General features: G+C 48.3%; 2 protein-coding genes across 3 annotated transcripts in view; one reads left to right on the top strand and one right to left on the bottom strand.

The window, feature by feature from the left end:
* The window catches only part of LOC100080249 (very-long-chain enoyl-CoA reductase-like), a 70,281-nt gene extending 51,649 nt beyond the window's left edge, over window positions 1-18,632 (top strand). The window contains exons 8-13 of one of the 2 annotated variants that reach the window (XM_039911860.1): window positions 14,386-14,458; window positions 14,562-14,605; window positions 16,059-16,116; window positions 17,129-17,217; window positions 17,713-17,758; window positions 17,934-18,632. In XM_039911860.1, the coding sequence (XP_039767794.1) occupies window positions 14,386-14,458; window positions 14,562-14,605; window positions 16,059-16,116; window positions 17,129-17,217; window positions 17,713-17,758; window positions 17,934-18,043 (420 nt within the window). In that variant the 3' untranslated portion in view covers window positions 18,044-18,632. Of the gene's footprint in view, window positions 1-14,385; window positions 14,459-14,561; window positions 14,606-16,058; window positions 16,117-17,128; window positions 17,218-17,712; window positions 17,759-17,901 lie in introns of both variants that reach the window. The other variant, XM_029063347.1, reaches the window with a different exon arrangement.
* A 744-nt stretch (window positions 18,633-19,376) lies between these two features.
* The window catches only part of ABCA4 (ATP binding cassette subfamily A member 4), a 224,271-nt gene continuing 219,606 nt past the window's right edge, over window positions 19,377-24,041 (bottom strand). Inside the window, exons 49-51 of the mRNA XM_029063580.2 lie at window positions 23,580-23,844; window positions 21,675-21,761; window positions 19,377-19,724 (exon numbers count right to left, since the gene is read on the bottom strand). Of these exons, the coding sequence (XP_028919413.1) occupies window positions 19,716-19,724; window positions 21,675-21,761; window positions 23,580-23,844 (361 nt within the window). The 3' untranslated portion in view covers window positions 19,377-19,715. The remainder of the gene's footprint in view (window positions 19,725-21,674; window positions 21,762-23,579; window positions 23,845-24,041) is intronic.

The raw sequence follows: 24,041 nt of genomic DNA, 5'->3' as shown, positions 1-24,041 counted from the left end.
AAGGCAGTAGAGTGGGCGAATAGGGTGGGAAGGTGGGGGATTAGTCAGGGAAGGCTTCCTGAAGGAGATGAGATTTTAGGAGGGCTTCAGAGATGGGGAGAGTGGCCACCTGTCATAAATGAAGGGAGAAGGAGTTCCTAAGCCTAAGGGGTCAATCTATCAATCAATCAATCAATGCAATTTATTGAGTGCTCACTATGTGCAGAACCCTGTACTAAGAACTTGGGAGAGTGTGCTACAACAGAAATAGCAGATTTTTTTCTTTGACCATAACAAGCTTACAGTCTTGAGGGTCTATGGTGAAAGATTCCCTCCCCCTATTGCTGGGGTGGGAGAAGCAGATGGGGGAGGATGGAGGGAGGGAAGAGGTTCTCTGAGGGGAAGCCAGCTCTTCCCGCTTGGGTTTAGAAAGTGAAGAATTGATCTCCTTATTTCCCCTTACTGTACCCGAACCACAGACAGGAGGGATAAGGTGGAGGTGGGGAGCCGTGGCGGCCTATCTTGCGTCTTGGGTTCCAACGGCAACCGCATGGTAGGTCCTGGTGATCTCTCCTGGTAATTGCTCCTCTCCGGGAGAGGTCGGAGGAGAGAGGTGGCGGAGCGGTTGGGGAAGCCCACTCTGGGGTGACAGAGGATGTGGGAGAGAGCAGGAGCTAAGGTGGAAATTGTTCAGGGAGGAGGACCACTGACAAGGATGGAGATGGAGAAGTGGGGAGGGGCAGCTAATAATAATTATGGTATTTTTAAGCACTTACTATGTGTCTAATAATAATAATAATTACGGTATTTGTTAAGCACTTACTATGTGCCAGGCGCTCTACTAAGCATTGGGGTGGATAAAGCAAATTGGGTTGGACACAGTCCCTGTCTCACTTGGGGCTCACAATCTCAATTCTCATTTTACGGATGAGGTCCCTGAGACACAGAGAAGTGAAGTGACTTGCTCAAAGTCACATGGCGGACACACGACAGGATCGGGATTAGTGTCCCTGACCTCCTAATTCCTAGGCCCGTGTTCTAGCCACGACGCCACGCTGCCTCAGCTGGACGTAGACCAGATATGGCAACGTTCCTCACAGGGGAAGCAACATGGCCTAGTGGAAAGAGCAGTGACCTGGGAATGAGAGGACCTGGGTTCTAATCCCAGCTCCAACAATTATTGCTCTGAGAACTTTTCATTCATTCATTCAATAGTATTTATTGAGCGCTTACTATGTGCAGAGCACTGTACTAAGCGCTTGGAACGAACAAGTCGGCAACAGATAGAGACGGTCCCTGCCGTCTGACGGGCTCACGGTCTAATCGGGGGAGACGGACAGACGAGGACGATGGCGATGAATAGAGTCGAGGGGAAGAACATCTCGTAAAAACAATGGCGACTAAATAGAATCGAGGCGATGTACATTTCATTAACTAAATAAATAGGGTAATGGAAATATATACAGTTGAGTGGACGAATACAGTGCTGTGGGGATGGGAAGGGAGAGGTGGAGGAGCAGAGGGAAAAGGGGAAAATGAGGCTTTAGCTGCGGAGAGGTAAAGGGGGGATGGCAGAGGGAGTAGAGGGGGAAGAGGAGCTCAGTCTGGGAAGGCCTCTTGGAGGAGGTGATTTTTAAGTAAGGTTTTGAAGAGGGAAAGAGAATCAGTTTGGCGGAGGTGAGGAGGGAGGGTGTTCCGGGACCGCGGGAGGACGTGACCCGGGGGTCGACGGTGGGATGGGCGAGACCCAGGGACGGCGAGGAGGTGGGCGGCGGAGGAGCGGAGCGTGCGGGGTGGGCGGTAGAAAGAGAGAAGGGAGGAGAGGTAGGAAGGGGCAAGGTGATGGAGAGCCTCGAAGCCTAGAGGGAGGAGTTTTTGTTTGGAGCGGAGGTTGGTAGGCAAGCACTGGAGGTGTTTAAGAAGGGGAGTGACAGGCCCAGAGCGTTTCTGCAGGAAGAAGAGCCGGGCAGCGGAGTGAAGAATAGACTGGAGCGGGGCGAGAGAGGAAGAAGGGAGATCGGAGAGAAGGCCGACACGGTAGTCTAGCCGGGACATAACGAGAGCCCGTAGCGGTAAGGTAGCCGTTTGGGTGGAGAGGAAAGGGTGGATCTTGGTGATATTGTAAAGAACTTGGGCAAGTCACTTCACTTCTTTGTACCTCAGTTCCCTGAAGCAGCGTGGTTTAATGGAAAGAGCAAGGGCTTGGGAGTCAGAGGTTGTGGGTTCTAATCCCAGCTCCGCCCCTTATCATCTGTGTGACTTTGGGCAAGTCACTTCTCTGTACCTCAGTTACCTCAACTGTAAAATGGGGATTATGACTGTGAGCCCCACGTGGGACAACCTGATTACTTTATGTCTATCCCAGCGCTTAGAACAGTGCTCGGCACAGAGTAAGCGCTTAACAAATACCATTGTTATAATTATTCCTTCATCTGCATAATGGGGCTTCAAAATCTGTTCTCCCTCCTATTTAGGCTGTGAGCCCCTTGTGGGACCTGGTTATCTGGTATCTACCTCAGTGCTTAGTACAGTAGTTGGCATATAGTAAACACCACAATTATAGAGAGCACTGGGCGTGGGAGGGCAGGGAGGAGATGACTATTAAACAAAGCAAAATGCCTTTTTGCTTTCTTCTGAATAGTTCCCATCTGTTTCCAAGAACTGCTGGAGGATTCTTTTTCATCCCTCCTCCTTGACTGTTGCCAACTCCTCTTGATAACTCTTTATAAATCCCTGGCGCAGGTAACAGCCTGCCTGCCTGGCCAGGAATTTATGCTTCCCTCCACTAGTAGTATTTTTTTTTTTTAAGTGGTATTTTTCAAACTCTTACTATGTGTCAGAAACTGTATTAAGCAAGACAGTCAAGTGGACACAGTCCATGTGCCACAAAAGGTTCACACATTTTCCATCGATTGAGGATCAGCTACAGAAGTTATACCTTCTCTCCCCTCCTCCCATGTCCAACTTGGTCTGGCTTACTTAGCTTTGGCCTCCCTTAGTAATAATAATGATAATAATAATAATAGTATCTGTTAAGTGCTTATGATATGTCAAGTCCTCAACTAAGGACTGAGGTAAATACAAGATAATCAGGCCAGACACAGTTTCTGTCCCACTTGGGATTCACAGTCTCAATCAGAGAGAGAACAGATACTTAATCCCCATTTTCCAGATGAGGAGACTGAGCTCAGAGTCGTCAAGTGACTTACCCAAGGTCACCAAGCCAGCTAGTGGCGAAATCAGGATTAAAATCCTGATCTCCTCACTTCTAGTCCTGTGCTCTTTCAGCTAAGCTGCTCTGCTTCCCTGCCTCCTTACTGGGATCCTGAGGAGAAGGGTGGAGGAAATGAAAGTGCCCAGGGTAAACACAGAGCAAATCAGGCAACTGGCCTTAGGGAAGCCAAGAAGACTGAAGCAGCGTGATCTAGTGGGAAGAGCATGGGCCTGGGATCCAGAGGACCTGATTATCTGTTTACCTTGTATTTTCCCAGTGTTTAGACAGTGCTTGGCACACAGTAAATGCTTTACAAGTACCACAATTGTTATTATTATTTTATTTTAATCATTATTATGTTATTATTACCTGGGTTCTAATTGCTCTGCCAAGTGCTGGCTGTGTGACCTTGGACAAGTCATTACCTCAGTTTCCTCAACTGTAAAATGGGGAATCAATACCTGTTCTCCCTTCCATTTCAAACCTTGGGTTCCACGCAGGAAAGAGACTGTGTCCAACCTAATTGACTCTTATCTTTCCCAGTGTTTAGAACAGTGTTTGGCACATAGTACTTAACAGTCAGTCAATCATATTTATTAAGCGCTTACTGTGTGCAGAGCACTGTACTAAATGCTTGGGGGAGTAAACTATAACAATAAACGCTTAAGAAGTACCTTCAAGCAAACAAACATACGAACTCTGTCTCTCTTTCCTGGTTCCCTCCGACCTGCTTTCGATGAGAATCTGTCTCTGGAAATTGTGAGTGTCTGGGAACTGGCCAAAAGTAGATGTTTCTTTGATGAATCAATAGTACTTACTGAGCAGTTACTGTAGGCAGAACACTGTACTAAACCCTTGGGAGAGTTGAACAGCTGCTGCCCTCAAGGGGTACACAGACTAAAGGAGAGACAGTAGGCAGGGCTAAATATGGGTCAAGGTGCATGGCCTAGTGGATAGAGCCTGGACCTGAGAGTCAGAAGGCCATGGGTTCTAATCCCACTTCTTCCACTTGTCTGCTGTGTGACCTTGGGAAAGTCCCTTAACTTCGCTTTGTCCCAGTTTACCTCATCTGGATAATGGAGATTAAGACCGTGAGCCCCACATGGGTCAAGAGAGGCAGTGTCCAACCTGATTAAATTGTAGCAACCTCAGCGGTTACTACAGTGCCTGGCACCTAGTTAGTGCTTAACAGTCAGTCAGTCGTATTTAATGAGCACTTACTGTGTATAGAGCAATGTACTAAATGCTTGGGGGAGTAAACTATAATGATAGATGGACACATTTACTACCCTCATTGAGCTTACAGTCTAGGGAGGAGACAGAGATCAATATAAACAAAAAAAAAATTACAGATTTGGACATAAGTGCTCTGGGGCTGGGAGAGGGGAAGAATAAAGGGAGCAAGTCAGGGTGACGCAGAAGGGAGCAGGAGAAGAGGAAATGAAGGCTTAGTTAGGAAAATCCTTCTGGAGGAGATGTGCCCTCAACAAGGCTTTGAAAGTGGGGAGAGTGATTGTAAAATATGAAAAGGGAGACTGTTCCAGGTCAGAGGCAGAAAGTGGGTGATAATTCATGGTGAGACTGATGAGATCGAGGCACAGTGAGAAGGTTGGCATTAGAGGAACAAAGTGTGAGGGCTGGGTTGTAGTAAGAGAGTAATGAGGTGAGGTAGGAGGAGGCAAGGTGATTAAATGCTTTAAAGCCTGTGGTGAGGAGTTTCTGTTTGATGTGAAGGTGAGATTCTTGAGGAGTGGGGAAACGTGTCCTGAGCATTTTTGTAGAAAAATTATCCAGTCAGCAGTGTGAAGTATGCACTGGAATAGGTAGAGACAGGAGACAGGGAGGTCAACAAGGAGGCTGTTACAATAATCAAGTTGGGATAGGATAAATGCTTGGATTAATGAATATGAATTAATGAATGAGACAGTTTGAATAGAAAAGAAATTGTGGATTTTAGTGATGTTGTGAAGGTGGAACCCACAGGATTTAGTAATGGATTGAATATGTGGGTTGAATGAGAGAGAGGAGTCAAGGATAACACCAAGGTTATGGGCTTGAGTGACCGGAAGGATGGTGATGTCAACTACAGTAATGCGAAAGTCAGAGGGAGAACAGGGTTTGGGTGGGAAGATAAGTTCTGTTTTAGACATGGTAAATGGTATTTTAACAAATACCATTTTTAAAAAAATAGAAAGAGGCTGGAATGCTAAGAGGAGTGTCAGGGGAAAGTGAGACTGGGATCAATGTACATTTGGGGGTGTCTAGGAAGCTCTTCACCTCTCAGGGTAGCACCTGGAGAGTTTCCAGTACCTTACTGGTCTCGGCTACGGGAGGGATAGTCAAGCGGAGGCCTATCCAATTCCTTTCCTAGCTTGAGGAGTGGCTAATGAGTGGCAGGCCATCTGCTCCCCTGTGCTGGGCAGCAGCTGCATGGGAGAGAGTCGAGGGAGGAGACTCAGGTTTACTGCGGAGAAGGAGGCACTGGTAAGCCACTTCTGTATTTTTCTCAAGAGAAATTTGGGGATCCACTACCAGAACGATTGCAGATAGAGGTGGGGCGTTCTGGAAGAGATGTGTCCATGGCGTCGCTATGGGTTGGACATGACTCGACAGCATAAGACAGCAACAACAAGGAAGCTCTTAATTCACTAGGCACCCAGGCTGACAAAAAGCTTTCCAAAGGACTCTCTGAAAAAGCAGGGAAGAAGACTGGGGCTTTTTTGTACCTGAAAAATCATATTTCCTCCTTTGTGCTGCTCCCTCTAGACTCTGAGCTTGCTGTGGGCAGAAAACGTGTCTGCTGACTCTGTTGTACTGTACTCTCCTAAGCACTTAGTACAGACTCTGCACATAGTAAGTGCTCAGTAAATGCCACTGATTGATTGCTTCTCTTTCATAGTGGAAGCAAATGAAATGTGATAATGTCCGTTCTTCTTAGGTTATGGTCTGGTGGGATGGTGTCTACCAACTCTATTCTATGTACTCTCCAAAGAGCTTAGTACAGTGCTCTGCAAACAGTGAGTGCTCAATAAATACCATCGATTGATCCAAAGACCTGGGCCATGGCGAAGGTAGCAGCGGGAGGTTGAGAAAGCTGGAAATGAAGTGTTCTGCGGCACAGAGAACGCACCAATCCTGGCAATAAGTTCTTCTGAATGAGCTCTTCATTGATCTAGATACTCAGTAATTCTTTATAATAAGAAGGACGTGGTAGATGTTATTAAGTCAACACTTGTTGACATGTTAGAAGCAGCGTGGCCTAGTGGAAAGAGCATGGATCTGGGTTCCAGGGGAACTGGGTTCTAATCCAGGGTCCACCATTGCCTGCTGTGTGACCTTGGTCAAGTCACTTAACTTTTCTGTGCCTCAGTTCCCTCATCTGTAAAGTGAGGATTAAGACTGTGCGCCCCATGTGGGACATGGACTGTGTTCAGCCTGATTAGCTGGTATCTACCCCATTGCTTAGTTCAGTTCCTGGAACAAAGTAAGTGCTTAATGAAACAGTACAAAAAAACTCAAGAAACCCTTGTAGGTAGGCTGTTCCAAATCACTGCCTTATGACCAGCCTCACTGTGACCTAGGCTCAAACCATCCTCAATTAAGCAATGGGGAGGATGGAAATAGTGGAAAATCCATTAGCCTTAATGTGAAAAGATGCATCTGTGCAACTGAAGAACAGAACAGGTTCCCTCCCAAACTTGCAACAGTCTCTATTCCTTCCTTTTCTGATTCCATTGGGTAGCTTCTAGGATTCTGAGTTGTTCTTTCTTCATATGCTTCTCCTCTGGAATCCCCTAAACTCAACCACCACCTTCTTCAACCAAGGATGAGATGTGCAGGTTTGAAGCTGTGAAAAATGACTTAACTCTTTATACATTTGAATTACGGATTCAAACCCCCAAACAATTAGAAGGGAATGGATTCAATAAGACACGTTACAAGACATTAATTAGCCCAGCTCTGCTGCTGAGATGCCAGCTTTCTTCCGAGGAGACGTGTACTTAGCAGTGCAATCTGCTGTCAAAGCATTTTACTTGTCCCCAAAGTCAGGCAGAGGAAGAAATCGGGGCCGGGAGCAGCAGGGAATTCAGGTTGCCATGCTCAGAGCCTGGGTCAGCCTGAGGGGTCGGGGAATTTTTTTTTAATGGTATTTGTTAAATTCTTACTTTTTGCCAGGCTCTGTACAAACCACTGGGGGTAGATACAAGCTAATCAGGTTGAACACCGCCCTTGTCCCCGGTCTTAATCCCCATTTTATTCATTCGTTTATTCAATCGTATTTATTGAGTGCTTACTATGTGCAGAGCACTGTACTATGTGTTTGGAATGTACAATTTGGCAACAGAGACAATCCCTGCCCAATAACGGGCTCCCAGTCTAAATGGGGGAGACAGACAGCAAAGCAAAACAGAACAAAACAAAACAACATCAATCAGGATAACTAGAATCATGGAGATATACACCTCATAACAAAATAAATAGGGTAATAATATATACAAATAAGCACAGTGCTGAGGGGAGGGGGAAGAGCAGAGGGTGGAGGGGAAGAAGAGGGGAGGAGGAGCAGAGGGAAAGAGGGGCTCAGTCTGGGAAGGCCTCCTGGAGGAGGTGAGCTCTCAGTAGGGCTTTCAAGAGGGGAAGAGAGTTAGTTTGGCGGAGGTGAGGAGGGAGGGCGTTCCAGGACAGCGGGAGGACGTGGCCCGGGGGTTGACGGCGGGTTAGGCGAGAACGGGGGATGGAGAGGAGGTGGGCGGCAGAGGAGCGGAGCGTGCGGGGTGGGTGGTAGAAAGAGAGAAGGGAGGTGAGGTAGGAGGAGGCAAGGGGATGGAGAGCCTTGAAGCCCAGAGTGAGGAGTTTTTGTTTCGTGCAAAGGTTGATAGGCAACCACTGAAGGTTTTTGAGCAGGGGAATGACATGTCCAGAGCATTTCTGCAGGAAGATGATCCGGGCAGTGGAATATAGAATAGACTGGAGTGTGGAATGAAGAATAGACTGGAGTGGGGAGAGACAGGAGGAAGGGAGATTAGAGAGGAGGCTGACACAATAATTCAGGTGAGATATTTTTTACAGGTGGGATAACTGAGGCACAGAGAAGTGAAGTGACTTGCCCAAAGTCCTAGAGCAGATAGGTGGCAGAGCCGAGTTTAGAACTCAGATCCTTCTGACTCCCAGGCCTTTGGTCTATCCATTAGGCCATGCTGCTTTTGTAGATTGCAGCTGGAACCTGAAACCTGTGGTGTTTAAGACTTTTTTCACTCTTTGGAAGCATTCTTGGGATAAGAAAAAGAGGGTAATTCTTCCCGTTCACCACAGAAGCTTAGTGGACAAGCAAGTGTATGCCTCCACAGTAGTTGTCAATCAATCTAAATCACTGAATCGTACTTATTGAGCATTTACTGTGTGCAGAACACTGTAATAATAATGATGGTATTTGTTAAGCGCTTACTATGTGCCAAGCACTGTTCTAAGCCCCGGGTAGATACAAGGTAATCAGGTTGTCCCACGCGGGGCTCACGGTCTTAATCCCCATTTTCCCGATGAGGTAACTGAGGCAGAGAAGTGAAGTGATTTGCCCAAAGTCACACAGCTGACAAGCGGCGGAGCTAGGATTAGAACCCACGACCTCTGACTCCCAAACCCGGGCTCTTTCCACTAAGCCACACAAGCACTTGGGAGAGTACAATGTAACAGAGTTGGTAGGCATGCTTACTTCCCACAGTGAGTTTAGGGGGGCAGACATTAATATAAATAAATGAATAACGGGATGTGCATAAGTGTCGAGGGGCAGAGGGAGGGGTGACTAAAGTTCGCAAATTCAAGCGCAAGGGCGACGCAGAAGGGAATGGGAGAAGAGGAAATGAGATGCCAAGGGTGTTCAAACTGCGACCCAAGCTGCCCAAATCCCTGGTGTCTGGAAGCCATCTGGATGGCCAGGACCTTCTGCCCGACAGGAGTGAACACTGCCGCTTTCTAAAACAATTCTTTTTTCTCTCCACCCCCTCCAGGCCCCAGGCCCGATTGGATGGAACAAATCAGCCCAGACAGTGGCGTTAGAGAGACGGCATGGCGTAGGGAAGCAGCGTGGCTCAGTGGAAAGAGCCCGGGCTCTGGAGTCAGAGGTCATGGGTTCGAATCCCAGCTCTGCCACTTGTCAGCTGTGTGACCGTGGGCAAGTCACTTAACTTCTCTGTGCCTCAGTTCCCTCATCTGTAAAATGGGGATTAAGACTGTGAGCCCCATGTGGGACAACCTCATTCCCCTGTGTCTACCCCAGCGCTTAGAACAGTGCTTGGCACATAGTAAGCACTTAACAAACACCAACAGTATTATTATTATTAGTGGATAGAGCACAGGCCTGGGAGTCAGAAGGTCACAGGTTCTAATCCTGGGCTCTGCCACAAATCTGCTGTGCGACCCCGGCCAAGTCACTTAACTTCTCTGGATCTCGGTTCCCTCATTTGTAAAATGAAGATTAAGACCGTGAGCCCGATGTGGGACGGGGACTTTGTCCAATCTGCTTATGTTATATCTACCCCAGTGCTTAGAACGGTGCCTGGCACATGATAAACGCTTAACAAATACCATCATTATCATTATTATTATTATTATCAGAGCCATCCCAGGAGCAGGGGGAAGCAGCCCCGACATTTTTCTCAGACTGGCTGCCTGCATGAGTTCACTTATTTGCTGTCTGAGTGCTGAACAGGAGCAAGGTTGCTGTCTTTTTTTAATCATGATATTTGTTAAGCCCTTACTGTGTGCCAGGCACTGTACTAAGCGCTGGGAAAGATACAAGCTAATCAGGTTGGACACATTCATTCATTCAATCAATCGACTGGAGTTATCGAGCGCTTATGTGCAGAGCACTGTACCAAGCACTTGGGAGCGTACACTACAACAAGAAACAGGCACAATCCCAGTCTTCACTAGCAAAGAGTTTACAGTCTAATGGGTGAAAGACACAGAAAACATTCTCATTCATTGAGAAGCAGCAGAAAGAGCCTGGGCTTGGGAGTCAGAGGTCATGGGTTCTAATCCTAGCTCCACCGCTTGTCAGCAATATAACAGACACATGCCCTGGGCACAACAAGTTTACAGTCTAGAGGGGGAGGCAGGCAGTCACATAAATAAATAAATTACGGATATGTACGTAAGTGCTGTGGGGCTGAGGGGTGAATAAAGGGAGCAAATCAGGATGATGTAGAAGGGAGGGGAGAAAAGCAAAGGAGGGTTTAATCAAGGAAGGCCTCCTGGGGGAAATGCGCCTTCAATAAGGCTTTGAAGGTGGGGAGAGTGATAGTCTGTTGGATATGAGGAGGGAGGGTGTTCCAGGCCAGAGGCAGATGTGGGTGAGAAGTCAGTGGAGAGATAGACAAGAACAAGATGGAGAGAATAGATTGGCATTAGAGGAGTAAAGTTTGTAGGCTGGATTGTAGTAAGAGAGTAGTGAGGTGAGGTAGGAGAAGGCAGGGTGATCGAGGGCTTCAAAGCTGACGGTGAGGAGTTTATGTTTTGATGTGGATGTGGATGGGCAACTACTGGAGGTTCTTGAGGAGTGGGGAGACATGTCCTGAATGTGTTTGCAGATGAATGATCCAGGCAGCAGACTGAAGTATGGACTGGAGTGGGGAAAGAGAGAAGGCAGGAAGGTCAGCAAGGAGGCTGATGCAGTCTTCAAGGCGGGGCAGATTGAGTGGATTTACATGGCAGCGGTCTGGATGGAGAGGAAGGAGTGAATTTTAACAATGCTGTGGAGGTTGAACCAACATGATTTAGTGATAGACTGAATATGTGAGTTGAATGAAAGAGATGAATCAAGGATAAAATTTATTCATTCAGTCGTATTCACTGAGCACTTAGTATACACAAAGCACTGCACTAAGCTCTTGGGAAAGCACAAAATAACAATAAACAGGCACATTCCCTGCCCACAATGATCTTTTAGTCTAGAGGGGAAGAAAGACATTAATATAAATAAACTACAGATATGTACATAAGTGATGTGGGGCTGGGAGGGCATGTGAATAAAGAGAACAAGTCAGGCTGAAGCAGAAGAGAGTGGGAGAAGAGGAAAGGAGGGCTCAGTCAGGGAAGCCCTCTTGGAGGAGATGTGCCTTCAATAAGACTTTGAAGGTGGAGAGAGTAATTTTCTGTCGGAGTTGAGGAGGGAGGGCGTTTCGGGCTAGAAGCAGGATGTGAGCGAGGGGTTGGTGGTGAGATAGATGAGATGGAGGTACAGTGAGAAGGTTACCATTAGCGGAGCGAAGTGAGCAGGCTGGGTTGTAGTAGGAGAGTAGTGAGGTGAGGTAGGAGGGAACAAGGTGATTGAGTACTTTGAAGCCAATGGTGAGGGGTTTCTGTTTGATATGGTGTTGGATGGGCAACCGCTGGAGTTTCTTGAAGAATGGGGAAACATGTCCTGAACGTTTTTGTAGAAAAAAGATCCATGCAGCAGAGTGAAGTATGGACTGGAGTAGGGAGAGATAGGAGGCTGGGAGGTCAGCAAGGAGGCTGATACAGTACCCAAGGCGAGATAGGATAAGTGATTGCATTAAAGTGGTAGCAATTTGGATGGGGTGGAACTGAGAGGATTTAGTGATGCATTGAATATGGGGATTGAATGAGAGAGGAGGTCAAGGATAACACCAAGGTTATGGGCTTGTGAGAAAGGAAGGATGGTGATACCATCTAAAATAATAATAATGTTGGTATTTGTTAAGAGCTTACTATGTGCAGAGCACTGTTCTAAGCGCTGGGGTAGATACAGGCTAATCAGGTTGTCCCGTGTGAGGCTCACAGTTAATCCCCATTTTACAGATGAGGTAACTGAGGCCCAGAGAAGTAAAGTGCCTTGCCCACAGTCACCCAGCTGACAAGCGGCGGAGCCGGGATTCGAACCCATGACCTCTGACTCCCAAGCTCGGGATCTTTCCACTGAGCCACGCTGCTATGGGAAAGTGATAGGGAGCACAGGGTTTGGTGGGAAGATAAGGAGTTCTGTTTGGTCCATGTTAAGGTTGAGGTGACGGGAGGACATCCAACTAGAGATGGCTTGAAAGCAGGAGGAAAAATGAAACTACAGAGAGGCAGAGAAGTCAGGGCTGGAGATGTAGATTCGGGTACCATCTACAAAGAGATGGTAGTTGAAACCTTGGGAGTGAATGAGTTCTACTAGGGAGTGGGTGCAGTTGGAGAATTAGAAGAGGACCCAGAACTGAATCTTGAGAGATGCCCCACAGTTAGGGAGTGGGAGGCAGAGGATGAGCCGGCAAAGGAGACTGAAAATCAGCGGCCAGAGAAATGAGGAGAATCGGGAGAGGTCCGTGCCAGTGAAGCCGATGTTGGATAACGTTTCCAAGAGGAGGGGGTGGTCGACAGTGTTGAAGTCACCTGAGAGGTCGAAGAGAATTAGGATGGAGTAGAGGCCGTTGGATTTCACTGGTGACCTTTGAGAGGGTGGTTTCTGTGGAGTGAAGGGGATGGAAGGCAGAATGGAAGGTGTCAAGGAGAGAACTGGAGGAGAGGATTTTGAGACAGCAGGTGTAGATGGCTCACTCAAGGAGTTTGGGGAGGAATGGTAGAAGGGAGATGGGATGATAACTGGAGGAAGCCACAGGGTCAAGGGAGGGTTACGTGATGGTAAGGAGTTATCTTTTGGACATGTTAAGTTTGAGGTGTCGGCAGGACGGCCAAGTAGAGATTTCCTGAAGGCAGAAAGGGAGAGAAATCGGGGCTGGAGATGTAGGTTTGGGTGTCATCTGCACAGAAGCGGTAGTTGAAGCCATGGGAACGAATGAGGCCTTCAAGGGAGTGGGTGTAGTTGGAGAACAGAAGGGGATCCAGAACTGAACCCTGAGGGACTCCCGTGGTTAGGGGTTGAGGGGGAAGCGGAGGAGCACATGAAAAAGGCGAGCAGCCCGAGAGATTGCCCAGCCTTGGGCAAGTCACTTAATTTATCTGTATCCAGTTTCCTCATCTGTAAAATGGTGATTTCGACTGAGAGCCCCATGGGGGTAATGGACTGTGTCCAATCTGATTAGTTTACATCTACAAGTTAAGTGACATGCCCAAGGTCACACAGCAAGCAATTGGCAGAAATGGGACTAGATCCCAGGTCTTCTGATACCCAGGTTTGTGCTCTTTCTTTTTTTTTTGTGGCATTTGCTGCTGCTCTTTTTTGTGTGTGTGTGTGTGGTATTTGTTAAGCACTTACTAGGTGCCAGGCACTGTACTAAATGCTGAGGAAGACACAAGTTAATCAGGTTGGGCAAATTCCCTGTCCCTCATGGGGCTCACAGTCTTAATCCCCGTTTTACAGATGAGGTAACTGGGGTGCAGAGAAGTGAAGTGACTTGCCCAAAGTCACACAGCAGACAAGTGGCAGAGCTGGGTTTAGAATCCAGGTTCTTCTGATTCCGGGCCCATTCTCTATCTACTAGGCCATGCTGCTCTTGGGTGCAGATCTGCTCATGGCCACCAAGTCGTTCAAGACCAGCACACTACTTGGAGACTAGAACACAGTCTGTTCTAGATTGTTTCATCCCCGGGCTGGCCTGGGTTGTCCCTTTTAAAAAAAAATAGTTGTCAGCATTTACTTCATGCAGAGCACTGTATTAAGTACTGGGAAAGAGCACTCAGGTGGGAATCAGATATGGACCCTATCGCTTGAGGGGTTCACAATCTGTGACTATAAGAAGGCAGGGGAGGCCTGGAGACAGACATATTAGGAGTGATGAAACACTAGACCACTAAAGAGCGAGGAAGACAAGAACAAATATGCAATTCACAAAATAAAAACAATATTAAAAACAAAAATTGATTTCAGGAAGCTCATCCCAGCACTGGGTTCCTCTTCTACACTCTGTAGTTTTGTTAAAACTGTTATTTGCAGATGTTTGGTTGGCTGCTTTGGGGCCTTGAAGCGGTCACGTAAATAAATCGACTGGAAGATGAATGCATTATTTAATACTGGGTGCTTATTGAACCAGGAGGAGACATTCACGCTTTCTTTCTCCAAACCCTCGATTTTTTTTTTAAACAGTTACCAAAAGGTGAGTGACCACCCGTGGGAGGGAAGGGGTGTCCAGCAAGAGGCTTATCTTGCCGGGCTCTTTGTGGAGTGGACAGCGGCTAGCTAGGTTTTTATGCTTGAAAATTAAAACTGAAAAAAGAACAAATGACTTATTTTCCAGAACTGCTTCTATTACTGGGGATTTGCTGCTTGGCTTGCTTATTACATCAATCATCCTCTTTACACGCCTCCTTGTAAGTAACCAAATGGCCCTTAGTTCATATGATTTCTGAATGTTGTAGCAGTTCCCAGGCTCTTAATCTTACCTTGTTTTCTGATTGCTTTGCTGGTGTTTAGCCTATGGACAAAAGCAGATCAATTTTTCTTTGATCATGTTTCTTGTAAGTCTTCTACTTTTGACTCTTCTCTCTTTGCATATCCCTTTGCCTCTTTGGAGAATGTTGGTGGGTGGAGGAAGGTGGTGGGTGAGCAGAACCTGGGGTGAGAATAGTTAGGCGGGGGATGAACCTGGGGTCCAGGTTCTCCCCCGCATCGCCATAGCCAGAGACTTCCCGAACTCGGGGTTGGATTTCCCGCAAGCCTGGCGGAGTGGAGGAGTCCAGGTAAAAATTCTGGAGTTAGACCAGAGCTCAATAAACCCGTGGTCCCTTTTGTCAGGGAAGGTGCTAGAAATCTCCCTACCTTTTAACTAAAGTTATAGGTGCAAATGGATTCTGGGTTTCAAGAAGAACTGCCTCAAGTTCTGTGAGGCGGATGGGATGGGACCAGCCCCGTGGACAGTTTAATTAAGGACCTAAATATCCAATTTCCACCGAGACCTATTTTGTCCTTTTGGGCAGGGCTTGTAGCAGAAGTCATCAGAAAGATGAATTCCATCCGTGTTCTCCTTCCACTTGCGTTTGGGTCAATTCTGGTTATGTTTTTGGTTTTTTTCCAACAACTCTCTGGGCCTCTCACCTCCCCTTGAGACTAGGCATTGGCCACTGTCTTGGGCGCAGACCCAACCTCTAAATCACCATCAGGAAAGAAGACATTTGTTGGCTATTTCTTTTGGCCCTCACTATCAATCAATGGCATTTTTTGAGTGCTTACTATGTGCAGAGCACTGTACTGAGCTCTTGGGAGAATACAGTGCAATACAGTTGATAGACAAGACAATAATAATAAATATAATATAACAAGAGAATATATTAATATAAGCACTTACTATGTGCAAGGCACTGTACTAAGCGCTGGTGTAGATACAAGGTAATTGGATTGGACACAGTCCCTGCCCCATACGGGGCTCAGAGTCTTAATCCCCACTTTACAGAGAAGGTGACGGAGGCACAGAGAAGTGAAATGACTTGCCCAAGGTCACAGAGCAGACAAGTGGCAGAGCTGGGATTAGAACCCATGACCTTCTGATTCCCAAGCCTGTGCTCTTATCCATTACGCCAAGCTGCTTCTCGAGATTCCTGCCCTCAAGGAGCTCACATCCTCAGTCTCCCTTCCCGCTCCCAAGTCCCAAGACAGGCCAGCTCCCAAGGGCAAGAGTCCAGATTGAACACTCTCAAGCCTTTTGGCTTGAGGAATTAGTTTGGGAACCAGCCAGATCCCATATGAGCTGGAGTTCTCTTCCCTCTTTCTGCCACCTGGGGAATTCTGTGAAATCAGTGGGAGTGGAAAGAGGTGGTCTTCATCGTTGGCAGCATTAGTTTGCTCTCAGGGTTGAATGACATGAAGCTTTTCCTTACGCTCAGGATAAGCTCTTAAACTCTGAGTTGTCAGAGTCAGGAAGTGATGATGAAAGTAAATATTTCCTCTTATTTTTGTGTGTGTCTTGTAATGCAGTTGTGTGAAGCTGGGAATTTCTCCATTCACGTGGAGCTCAATAACTTAAGCGGCAACGGTAAGGGTTGATTGATTTTCTTTTTCTCTGCCTTTTTAGGAAATACAATATAAAGGATAGTCGGGCGGGTCCGAAATGCCCTAGGCATTTTTCTCTCCTGGGATTTTAACCACCCACCCTGGGTGATGTTGAAAAATCTCCCGTCCACCACCCGAAGGGTTGTAGAAAACGAGGGTGAAACCTCCCTTTAATACATCCCGCACACCCAGCACACAGTCACATGGGCAGAGGCTGCCCAGTGGCCCTCTTGCTTCGATGCCAACTTTAAAGTTGCCCCCCACCACACACACCCAGGGGCAGTGGGGGAGATGGGGGAGACATGAAGAGGACAAGGGCGGCTGCTAGGTAGCCTCAAGGTTTGCCTGTGACTCTTTGGATCTCACTTTCTCAAAGCCTGTCTGTTCTCTTGTCCACATAAGAAAGAGTCTTGGCCTTCCACTGCCATCTTTTGGAAGCTTCTGTTAAAATTAACATGCTGGTGACCTTCCTGGGGCTCTGGGGAAGGCTAGTGTTCGAGCTCCATAGATTTAAAGTACCCAGGGGGTGCTCAGTAAATAGTACTTTTGCCTGGTGAGATGGTGCTCTTGGTGGGGGAAAAGGGTGACCAAACATGCCCATGTTGCACTCTCTCTCTCTTACCGAGGGAATCTCTACACTTAGATTTGTGTCCTTTTTAATTATAATAACTGTTGTATTTATTAAGCACTTACCCTGTGCCAGGCACTGTTCTAAGCACTGGGGAAGATACAAGATAATCAGGTTGGACACAGTCCCTGTCCCACACAGGGATCACAGTCTTAATCCTCGTTTTAGAGATGAGGGAACCGAGGCACAGAGGAATAATACGACTTGCCCAAGGTCACACAAGAGTCAAGTGGAGGAGCCGGGATTAGAATCCAGGCCCACGCTCTATCCACTAGGCAACTCTGCTTCTCTTCAACAGCATCTTTTTACAACAGCATCACAGCCCTGTTTACCAGACTGACTCTTAACGGTTCCTCTCAATCCGTAGGATCCAAGGCTCGTCGGATCCCGTATCCAAACAAGAACCCATTCACCTGGCTCTTTTTCTTTGTCTCTTGTCCTAACTATACCTACGAGGTAGGTGCACGAGGGTGTCCATAAACGAGGCGGGGAGGCTCAGGTGAACAAGTAGGTGTCTCAGAACAGATCCGGGGTGGGTTAATAACCCTCATTTGCAAACCCACGGGCTAGGTTGGCAGTGAGCTTCAGGACTAGCTGGGACCTTTCCACAACTAGCACAGACAGAGAGGCGAGGAAAGCATCCAGCATTGGCAGAGACAACACTCGTAATGCCGTAATGTCTGAAACCCGCAATCAACCACTCAGCCGTGGGGGAGATGAAAGTGCGCTCTTTTGTGTGCGATCGATGCATCGGTGTTTAATTTTCTCCTGTACTTAAAAGGCAGCCCCACGAAACGTGAAATGAGAAACCGATGGTTTGCAGGCCAGACTTGATGCTGGCCTCCGGCCAGGAGAGGGGACGGTTGGGGAATTGGGGGAGGGGGAGGAAGAGAAACGGGATTCCTCCCGAGGCCTGGGTGAAAAGGCGTCTCTGTGTCTGTCCGGTCGTAGGTAGGGACGTGGATCAGTTTCACCATCATGACGCAGTGCGTGCCAGGTGAGTAACGCTTCGATTCTTCACCCCTAAGAACGATCTCTCTGAGGTCTCTACCGCCTGTCGACACCCCCCCCAGTGCCTGACGAGGAATCCCCTGTGTGCGTGTGTGGTGTGTGTGTGTGTGTTTTCTGTTGTTCCTACAGTGGGATTATTCACCCTGATTGGTTTCATTCAGATGACCATCTGGGCCAAGGACAAGCACTGCACCTACATCAAAGAGTTCAAGGATTACCCAAGCTTCAGGACGCCAATCATCCCTTTCTTGCTTTAGGAAGCAAGCAATAGGAGGGCACTTCAGCGGACCTGCAGGAAGGAGATCAGAGGGGCTCTGATCATCTCGGTTTTCTCGTAAGGTGGTGATCTTCTTGGCGGTTTTAAAAATTAATCGATTGGCAATAATTCTCTCAAGACAGCCAAGGCCTGGTGCTGAGGGTAGGGTCCAGAAGCTGGGGTAGTGGAATAAACCATTCACACAGGTGCACTAGATCCATGTAGAGCAGAAAGCTGCACTTCCCCGGGGTAGTTCTAACTCACGGGCTTTTTAGAAGCCCAGATGAGTTGGTGTGGCCTTACTATCTCACAAGAAATGGAAGCTTTCCTGATTCAGGTTCTCTTGGGGGTGAGGAATTTTCTTGAGCACGGGTTGTGAAGGAAGGTGAGGCAGGGAGGAGGCAGAGGGATGCCTGAAGCCAGAGGGAGGAGGACAGCACACTCTAGCCCCAAGGCCACCAGGCCCAGGAGACAGCACGAGCCACGTTAGTTGGCTGACTTGGCTCTCCTCTCTAGGCGGAAGCCAGCCTGGTGGCTAGTGCAAGTGCGGAAGATGGGGGGAGGAAAGACAGATGAGGAGAGAGAAAGAAAAAGGAAGAGAGGGAGAGAGAGAAGGGGGGGGGGAGAGAGAAAGGGAGAAAGAAGTGGGAGGGCAGGGCAGAGAGAGGCAGAGAGGCTCATTTCACCCTGAATAGCTTGTGATGAGCTGAAACCTAAAAGGATGCTGCCATAACCAGACAGGAAACATTTGCCCAGTTATCTAGTTCAGGACCATGTGACGTCTTCACCTGAACAACCTCTGTTGGGATGAATCCAGTTGGCACTGAAATCTGGGGCCTACACCTTTTGGGAGTGAATACACCACTTCATATGGTTATCATTCTGCTGCTGCTAAATTTTGATGCCCATTTGGAAAGTCCATTTTATATATGGAATTGTGTCAAATGCGGTTAAGGGGGATAAGGATTTTGGCAGTTCACAGTCCTGGGGTCACATGGAGAAGGCAAGGGGGGATGGGGAGTTAATGATCTGTCTTCTAAAACTGTGATCCTTGACCGGTTTTCATAAAACAAATCGTGACGAAACTGTCCGTCTGGATCCTCCAAGAGGCCGATATCCGTGCTCTGTTGAACCGCGGCAGATCGATCGCTGGTCTGTGGCCCGACACCTGTCCTCGCTCACAAGGAGATGAAATCCTCCAGTCCGTCAGCCTTTCTGGTTTTCCACCTCTTGTTCAGGGCTTAGTTAGAACGGTTTTGTATAAATCTGTGCAAGAAACTATGGCTATCTTGTCCATAGATCATTTGAAAGAAAAATATTTTAGAATAATGGAAAATGAACCAGGAAGTGTAAGTACGGTTTGTTTCATGACAGATTTATTTACCTACAAGCGCTGTACATGAGAATTTTTGCAATCATTTATAAAGAGAGAAAATATGCAAAAGTCGAAGCTGTGTTATAAACTCAGTAACCAGCTATGGAAACACAAGAAGATACTTCAGCTGCTATTTTGCAGTAGGGGCCTAAATTTTCATAATTCTTTTGTATAATTAAATTCAAAAGTGGGGTCTTACATTTCAAATAAAAAAATAGGTACATCAACTCTGGGAAACCAAAATCCAGAATTCATTGCTGCATATCAAATGCTAGCAGGGTCCCTGGCTTGGTTGGGCCCAAGGGTATTTAGTCATTGATGCTGTAAAAGAAAAAAAGATGAGTGTGGGAATGGTAACAGTTCATGTAAATTCCAGTAAATCCTTTTGGCTGTCAGATGATACGCTTTGAGTTATGAAAGGAATAAAGCACGGTGACTGGCTTTTGGACCTGTTATTCTCTAATGGTTAGAGTGGGGACAGAAAAATCAATATAAGCAAACTAGCAGCTGGCCAACATCAGCCAGAGCTTGGTAGGGCCGGGCTTGTCGGCGGGGCAGGGCAGGAGAGGACAGGGAAGGAGAGGACAGGGAATGGCAGGGCAGGGCAGGGCTTGGCAGGGCCGGGAAGGGCACGGCTTCATGGAAGTTGAGGTCTTGTCTTCCCTGCTACTGCTGGGAACAGATCCTTGGGGTGATAATGAGTTCTTTCCCTCAGAGGACAATCACGGAGAGAAGAAAAGAGTACAGTGGGGAGGGCGCTCAAGACTAGAATTCAAGGGAAAGATTTCATCTTACTTTGGGGGTGCCCGTGGCAACCAGAAAGCTAGTGGAAAGAGCACGGGCCTGGAAGTCAGAGGAACTGGGTTCTAATACCAGCTCAGCCATGTGCCTTCAGTGTGACTTTGTGCGATCTTTTCTGTGGCTTGGTTTCCTCATCTGAAAAATGGGGATTATATCCTATTCCCTCCTACTTAGACTTTAAAGCCGATGTGAACAAGGATTGGTTCCACCCTGATTATCTTGTACCAACCCCGTCGCTTAGTAGTGCTTGTCTCCGCTTTTTCATTTTAAGAAGGCTTTGGTTCATCGGGGGAAGGTAAGACAGGTTTATTCTGTGCATGTGTGAGTTTTTCTACAGAGGAGGTCTCCAGACCACCGACAACCCAGGCTAGCACTGGCTGGGAGCAAAGCATGACAGGGCAGGGCAGGACCTCTCCAGGCTTGGGCCTGAACAGTTGTCGAGGGGTGTCAGGGGCATCTGTTAACACTTCCACCTCCAAACACTTAGCTCTTCCTGCCTGAGATGGTGGCTTTCTTGCCGGGACAGTTGACATGATTGAGTCCCTGGGGATGCCTCCCTCAGCTAAAGCTCTGGAATTTGCATTCCTACAGGAAAAAAAAACTATGGTCTGAAGGCCTGGGCTCGAATTCCTCTGGTCCCAGGAGGAAGCCAGGGGCGGGGGGTGTGGAGAGAACAGGTGGCGAGGTAGGGGGTGGGACAGGGTGCTGAACAGGGGTCCTGACTGTCAGGGAAAGAATGGATGGGGAAGCACATCTGTCCAGCAAGCAGCAGGAGCGAGGAGTTGAATACAATACTGGCAACGGCCAACAAATGGTATGTATTGAGCACCTCCCGTGTGCAAAGCCCTGTACCAAGCACTTGGGAGGGTACAACCCAATGATGGACACGATCCCTGCCCTCAGGATTCATGAAAGTATAAAAACGAAGATCGGGGAAGACATGGAGTGGGGGAGTTCATGAAAGCTTTAGAGGGCTTTTGGTTTTTCTCTAAATCCTGCCGCTGACCGAAATAGCAACATGGAAAAGAACTATGGGGAGGGGTGAGGATATGTGTGTGGGGTGTGGGTGTGGGTGAGTTTTCGATCTCTGCTCCCTGTAGAAAGGCGAGGTGGAGGGGAAGGGAGCCCTCCTTCGGGCCACAAAATGTCCCAAAATGTCAAAAAAAGCTAGTCCCTCAGGGATAAAGCAGCTCCTCTTGTGCTCCTTAAGATCCACTTACCCTGCCCTTTCTCTCCCAGCACGCAATACGTTGACCACGGTTCCACCTGCACGTGTAGATCGTGTGTGTGTGTGTGTGTATGTGTGTGTATCCGCCTCACACCCTGGGCACCTGTGAGGGGGCCGAGACAGTCCTACCGGTTGCCCGCCCACCCCGGGCAGCAGCTCGGCAGGCTGGGGGCCAGTCCCTGGAGGTGCCGGTGCTGGATTTATGCCGGGGCCTGTGCGGGGGCGGGAGAGATCGGGGCTACCTTGGGGTCTCGCCTGGCTCCAGCTACGCGGGGATGCAGGGGGAGGTCATCCTCTTCCATCTGCTGCTTAGCAAAGTTCACAAACACCTGTGGGGAAGGAGGGGAGAGTGAGGGGCCTGACCTGAGGTCCTTTTCAAGGGCCAGTCGCTGAGATTTTCATCCCCCGCATGGGGTGGCCTCAGCGGTCAGTCGACAGGTCGCTCTTCCCGACTGGGGCGGTGCACCCCAAGGGTTCTGCTTCCGGCCCAGTGGCCCTAACCCCCACTCCCACGAGGCCCGGAGGCCCTGACCCCCACCGAAGCCCGGCGGCTCTGCCCTTCCCGAGGCCGTACGGCCCCGCGCCCTCCCCACCCCAGAAGGCCTGGCAGTTCTGCCCACCCTGCCCGGCTCCTGCCAGCTGTGGCCGGGACCCGTAGAGCTCTCGGGGCTGTGTTAGTTGAAGGCCCTGGCTTTCAGCTTCCAGAGCCAAAGGATCAGTCCCCTCTGCCTCTACCAGTTGCAATTTCAGAAGCGGTGAGGCCTAGTGGAAAGAGCAGGGCCTGGGAGTCAGAAGACCTGGGGTCTAATCCCGGCTCCACCACTTCTCTGCTCTGTGACGTTGGGGGTGTCTGTGCCTCAATTTCCTCGAGTGTAAACGGGGATTAAATCCTACTCCCTCCTTCTTAGACCGTGACAGAGACTGGGTCCAGCATGATGATCTTGTATCTACCCCAGCACCTAGTACAGTGTTTGGCATGTGGTAAATGCTTAACAAGTATCATGATAATATTATGATAATAATAATAGTGATAATAGCGATAATATTACGCATTTTGGAGATCAGGACTCAGTGTGACGGTGATTTTTTTTAATGGCATTTGTCAAGCGCTTACTCCGTGCTAAATCCGGGGGTAGATACAAGTTAATTAGGTTGGGCATAATCCATGTCCCACATGGGGCTCACAATCAATCCCCACTTTACAGATGTGGTAACTGAGGCCCAGAGAGGTTAAGTGACTAGCCCAAGGTCACACAGCAGCCAAATGGCTGCACTGGGATTAGGGAAACTGCATGGCCTGGTAGAGAGAGTATTGGCCTGAGAGTTGGAATTCTAATCTTGCCTCTGCCACTTGTCTGCTGTATGAACTTGGACAAATCACTTCACTTCTCTGGGTCTCATTTTAAAAATAGGAGCTAAGACTGTGAGCCTCATATGGGACACGGACTGTATCTAACCTGATTAACTTGTATCTCGACCAGCACCTAGAATAGTGTCTGGCACATATTAAGCATTTAGCAAATACCCCTGGAATAAACCCAAGTCCTTCTGACTCCCAGACCTGTCCTCTATCCACTAGACCACCCTGCTTCTCTAATTTCTCTGACTTTTGTTGGTTCTGCTGCCTCTTTGTCTCTGACAAACCCTTCTTTCCTGCAGCTGAGGCTACCCACTGCCCTACCTTCTTTCAAAGGCAGGGACATCTCACCAAACAAGCCCCCTAGGTACAGAATAGGAGATCATTTCAGTAAATATCAAGCCTACAGATTGAGGGATTCATTTGTTTTCAATAAGGAATAGAATAAACAGCAAAATTCTGATTTTTTCTCCCCAGGGCTTTCTCTGCCCCACTCCGGGGTGAGCGAAGCACATGGTCGGGGAAACCAGAGTGGCTTAATGGAAAGAGCACGGGCTTGGGAGTCAGAGTTCATGGGTTCTAATCCCGGCTCTGCCACTTGTCAGCCGTGTAACTTTGGGGAAGTCACTTAATTTCTCTGTGCCTCTGTTACCTCATCTGTAAAAAATGGGGATTAAGACTGTGAGCCCCATGTGGGACAACCTAATGACCTCGCATCTACCGCAACAGTGCTTGGCACATAGTAAGCACTTAACAAATACCATCATCATTATTATTATTATTCACTCACTTGGTCCAGTGTGGTCTGGGTGAGGGAATACTCCTCGATGTTCAGGCTGTCTTTGTTGGAGATGAGCAGCTGGAAGATACGGGCCAGCGAGGAGGAGGAGGAGGAAGAGGAGGAGATCTGGTACTGCAGTGTGTTGTAGTGTCGCTCCGTCTGGATGCTGCCGGGGAAATGCGTCTGCAGGAACTGCTCCACCGGGTTCAAGTCCGGCAGCAACCCTGGCTTAGGCGGCTTGATTTTCATCGTGACGACGTAGCCGTCTCCGAACCTACGAGGGCATTGCAGAGGAGGGTGGGAACGTGGGTGGAGGGGTGGTGGGGCCCTCTTTTTTATGATATTTGTGAAACGCTTACTATGAGTCAAGCACGGTACCAGCTCATCAGGCTGGCTGCGGGCTCTGTCCTGCATGGGGCTCCCAGTCTAAGTCGGAAGGAGAACAGATATTGAATCCCCATTTTGCAATCA

This window comes from Ornithorhynchus anatinus, chromosome 4, assembly GCF_004115215.2.
Source record: "Ornithorhynchus anatinus isolate Pmale09 chromosome 4, mOrnAna1.pri.v4, whole genome shotgun sequence".
Classification (NCBI taxonomy): Eukaryota; Metazoa; Chordata; class Mammalia; order Monotremata; family Ornithorhynchidae; genus Ornithorhynchus; species Ornithorhynchus anatinus.
Note: the sequence above shows the minus strand (reverse complement) of the source record. Positions and strands in the feature narration are given on the sequence as shown.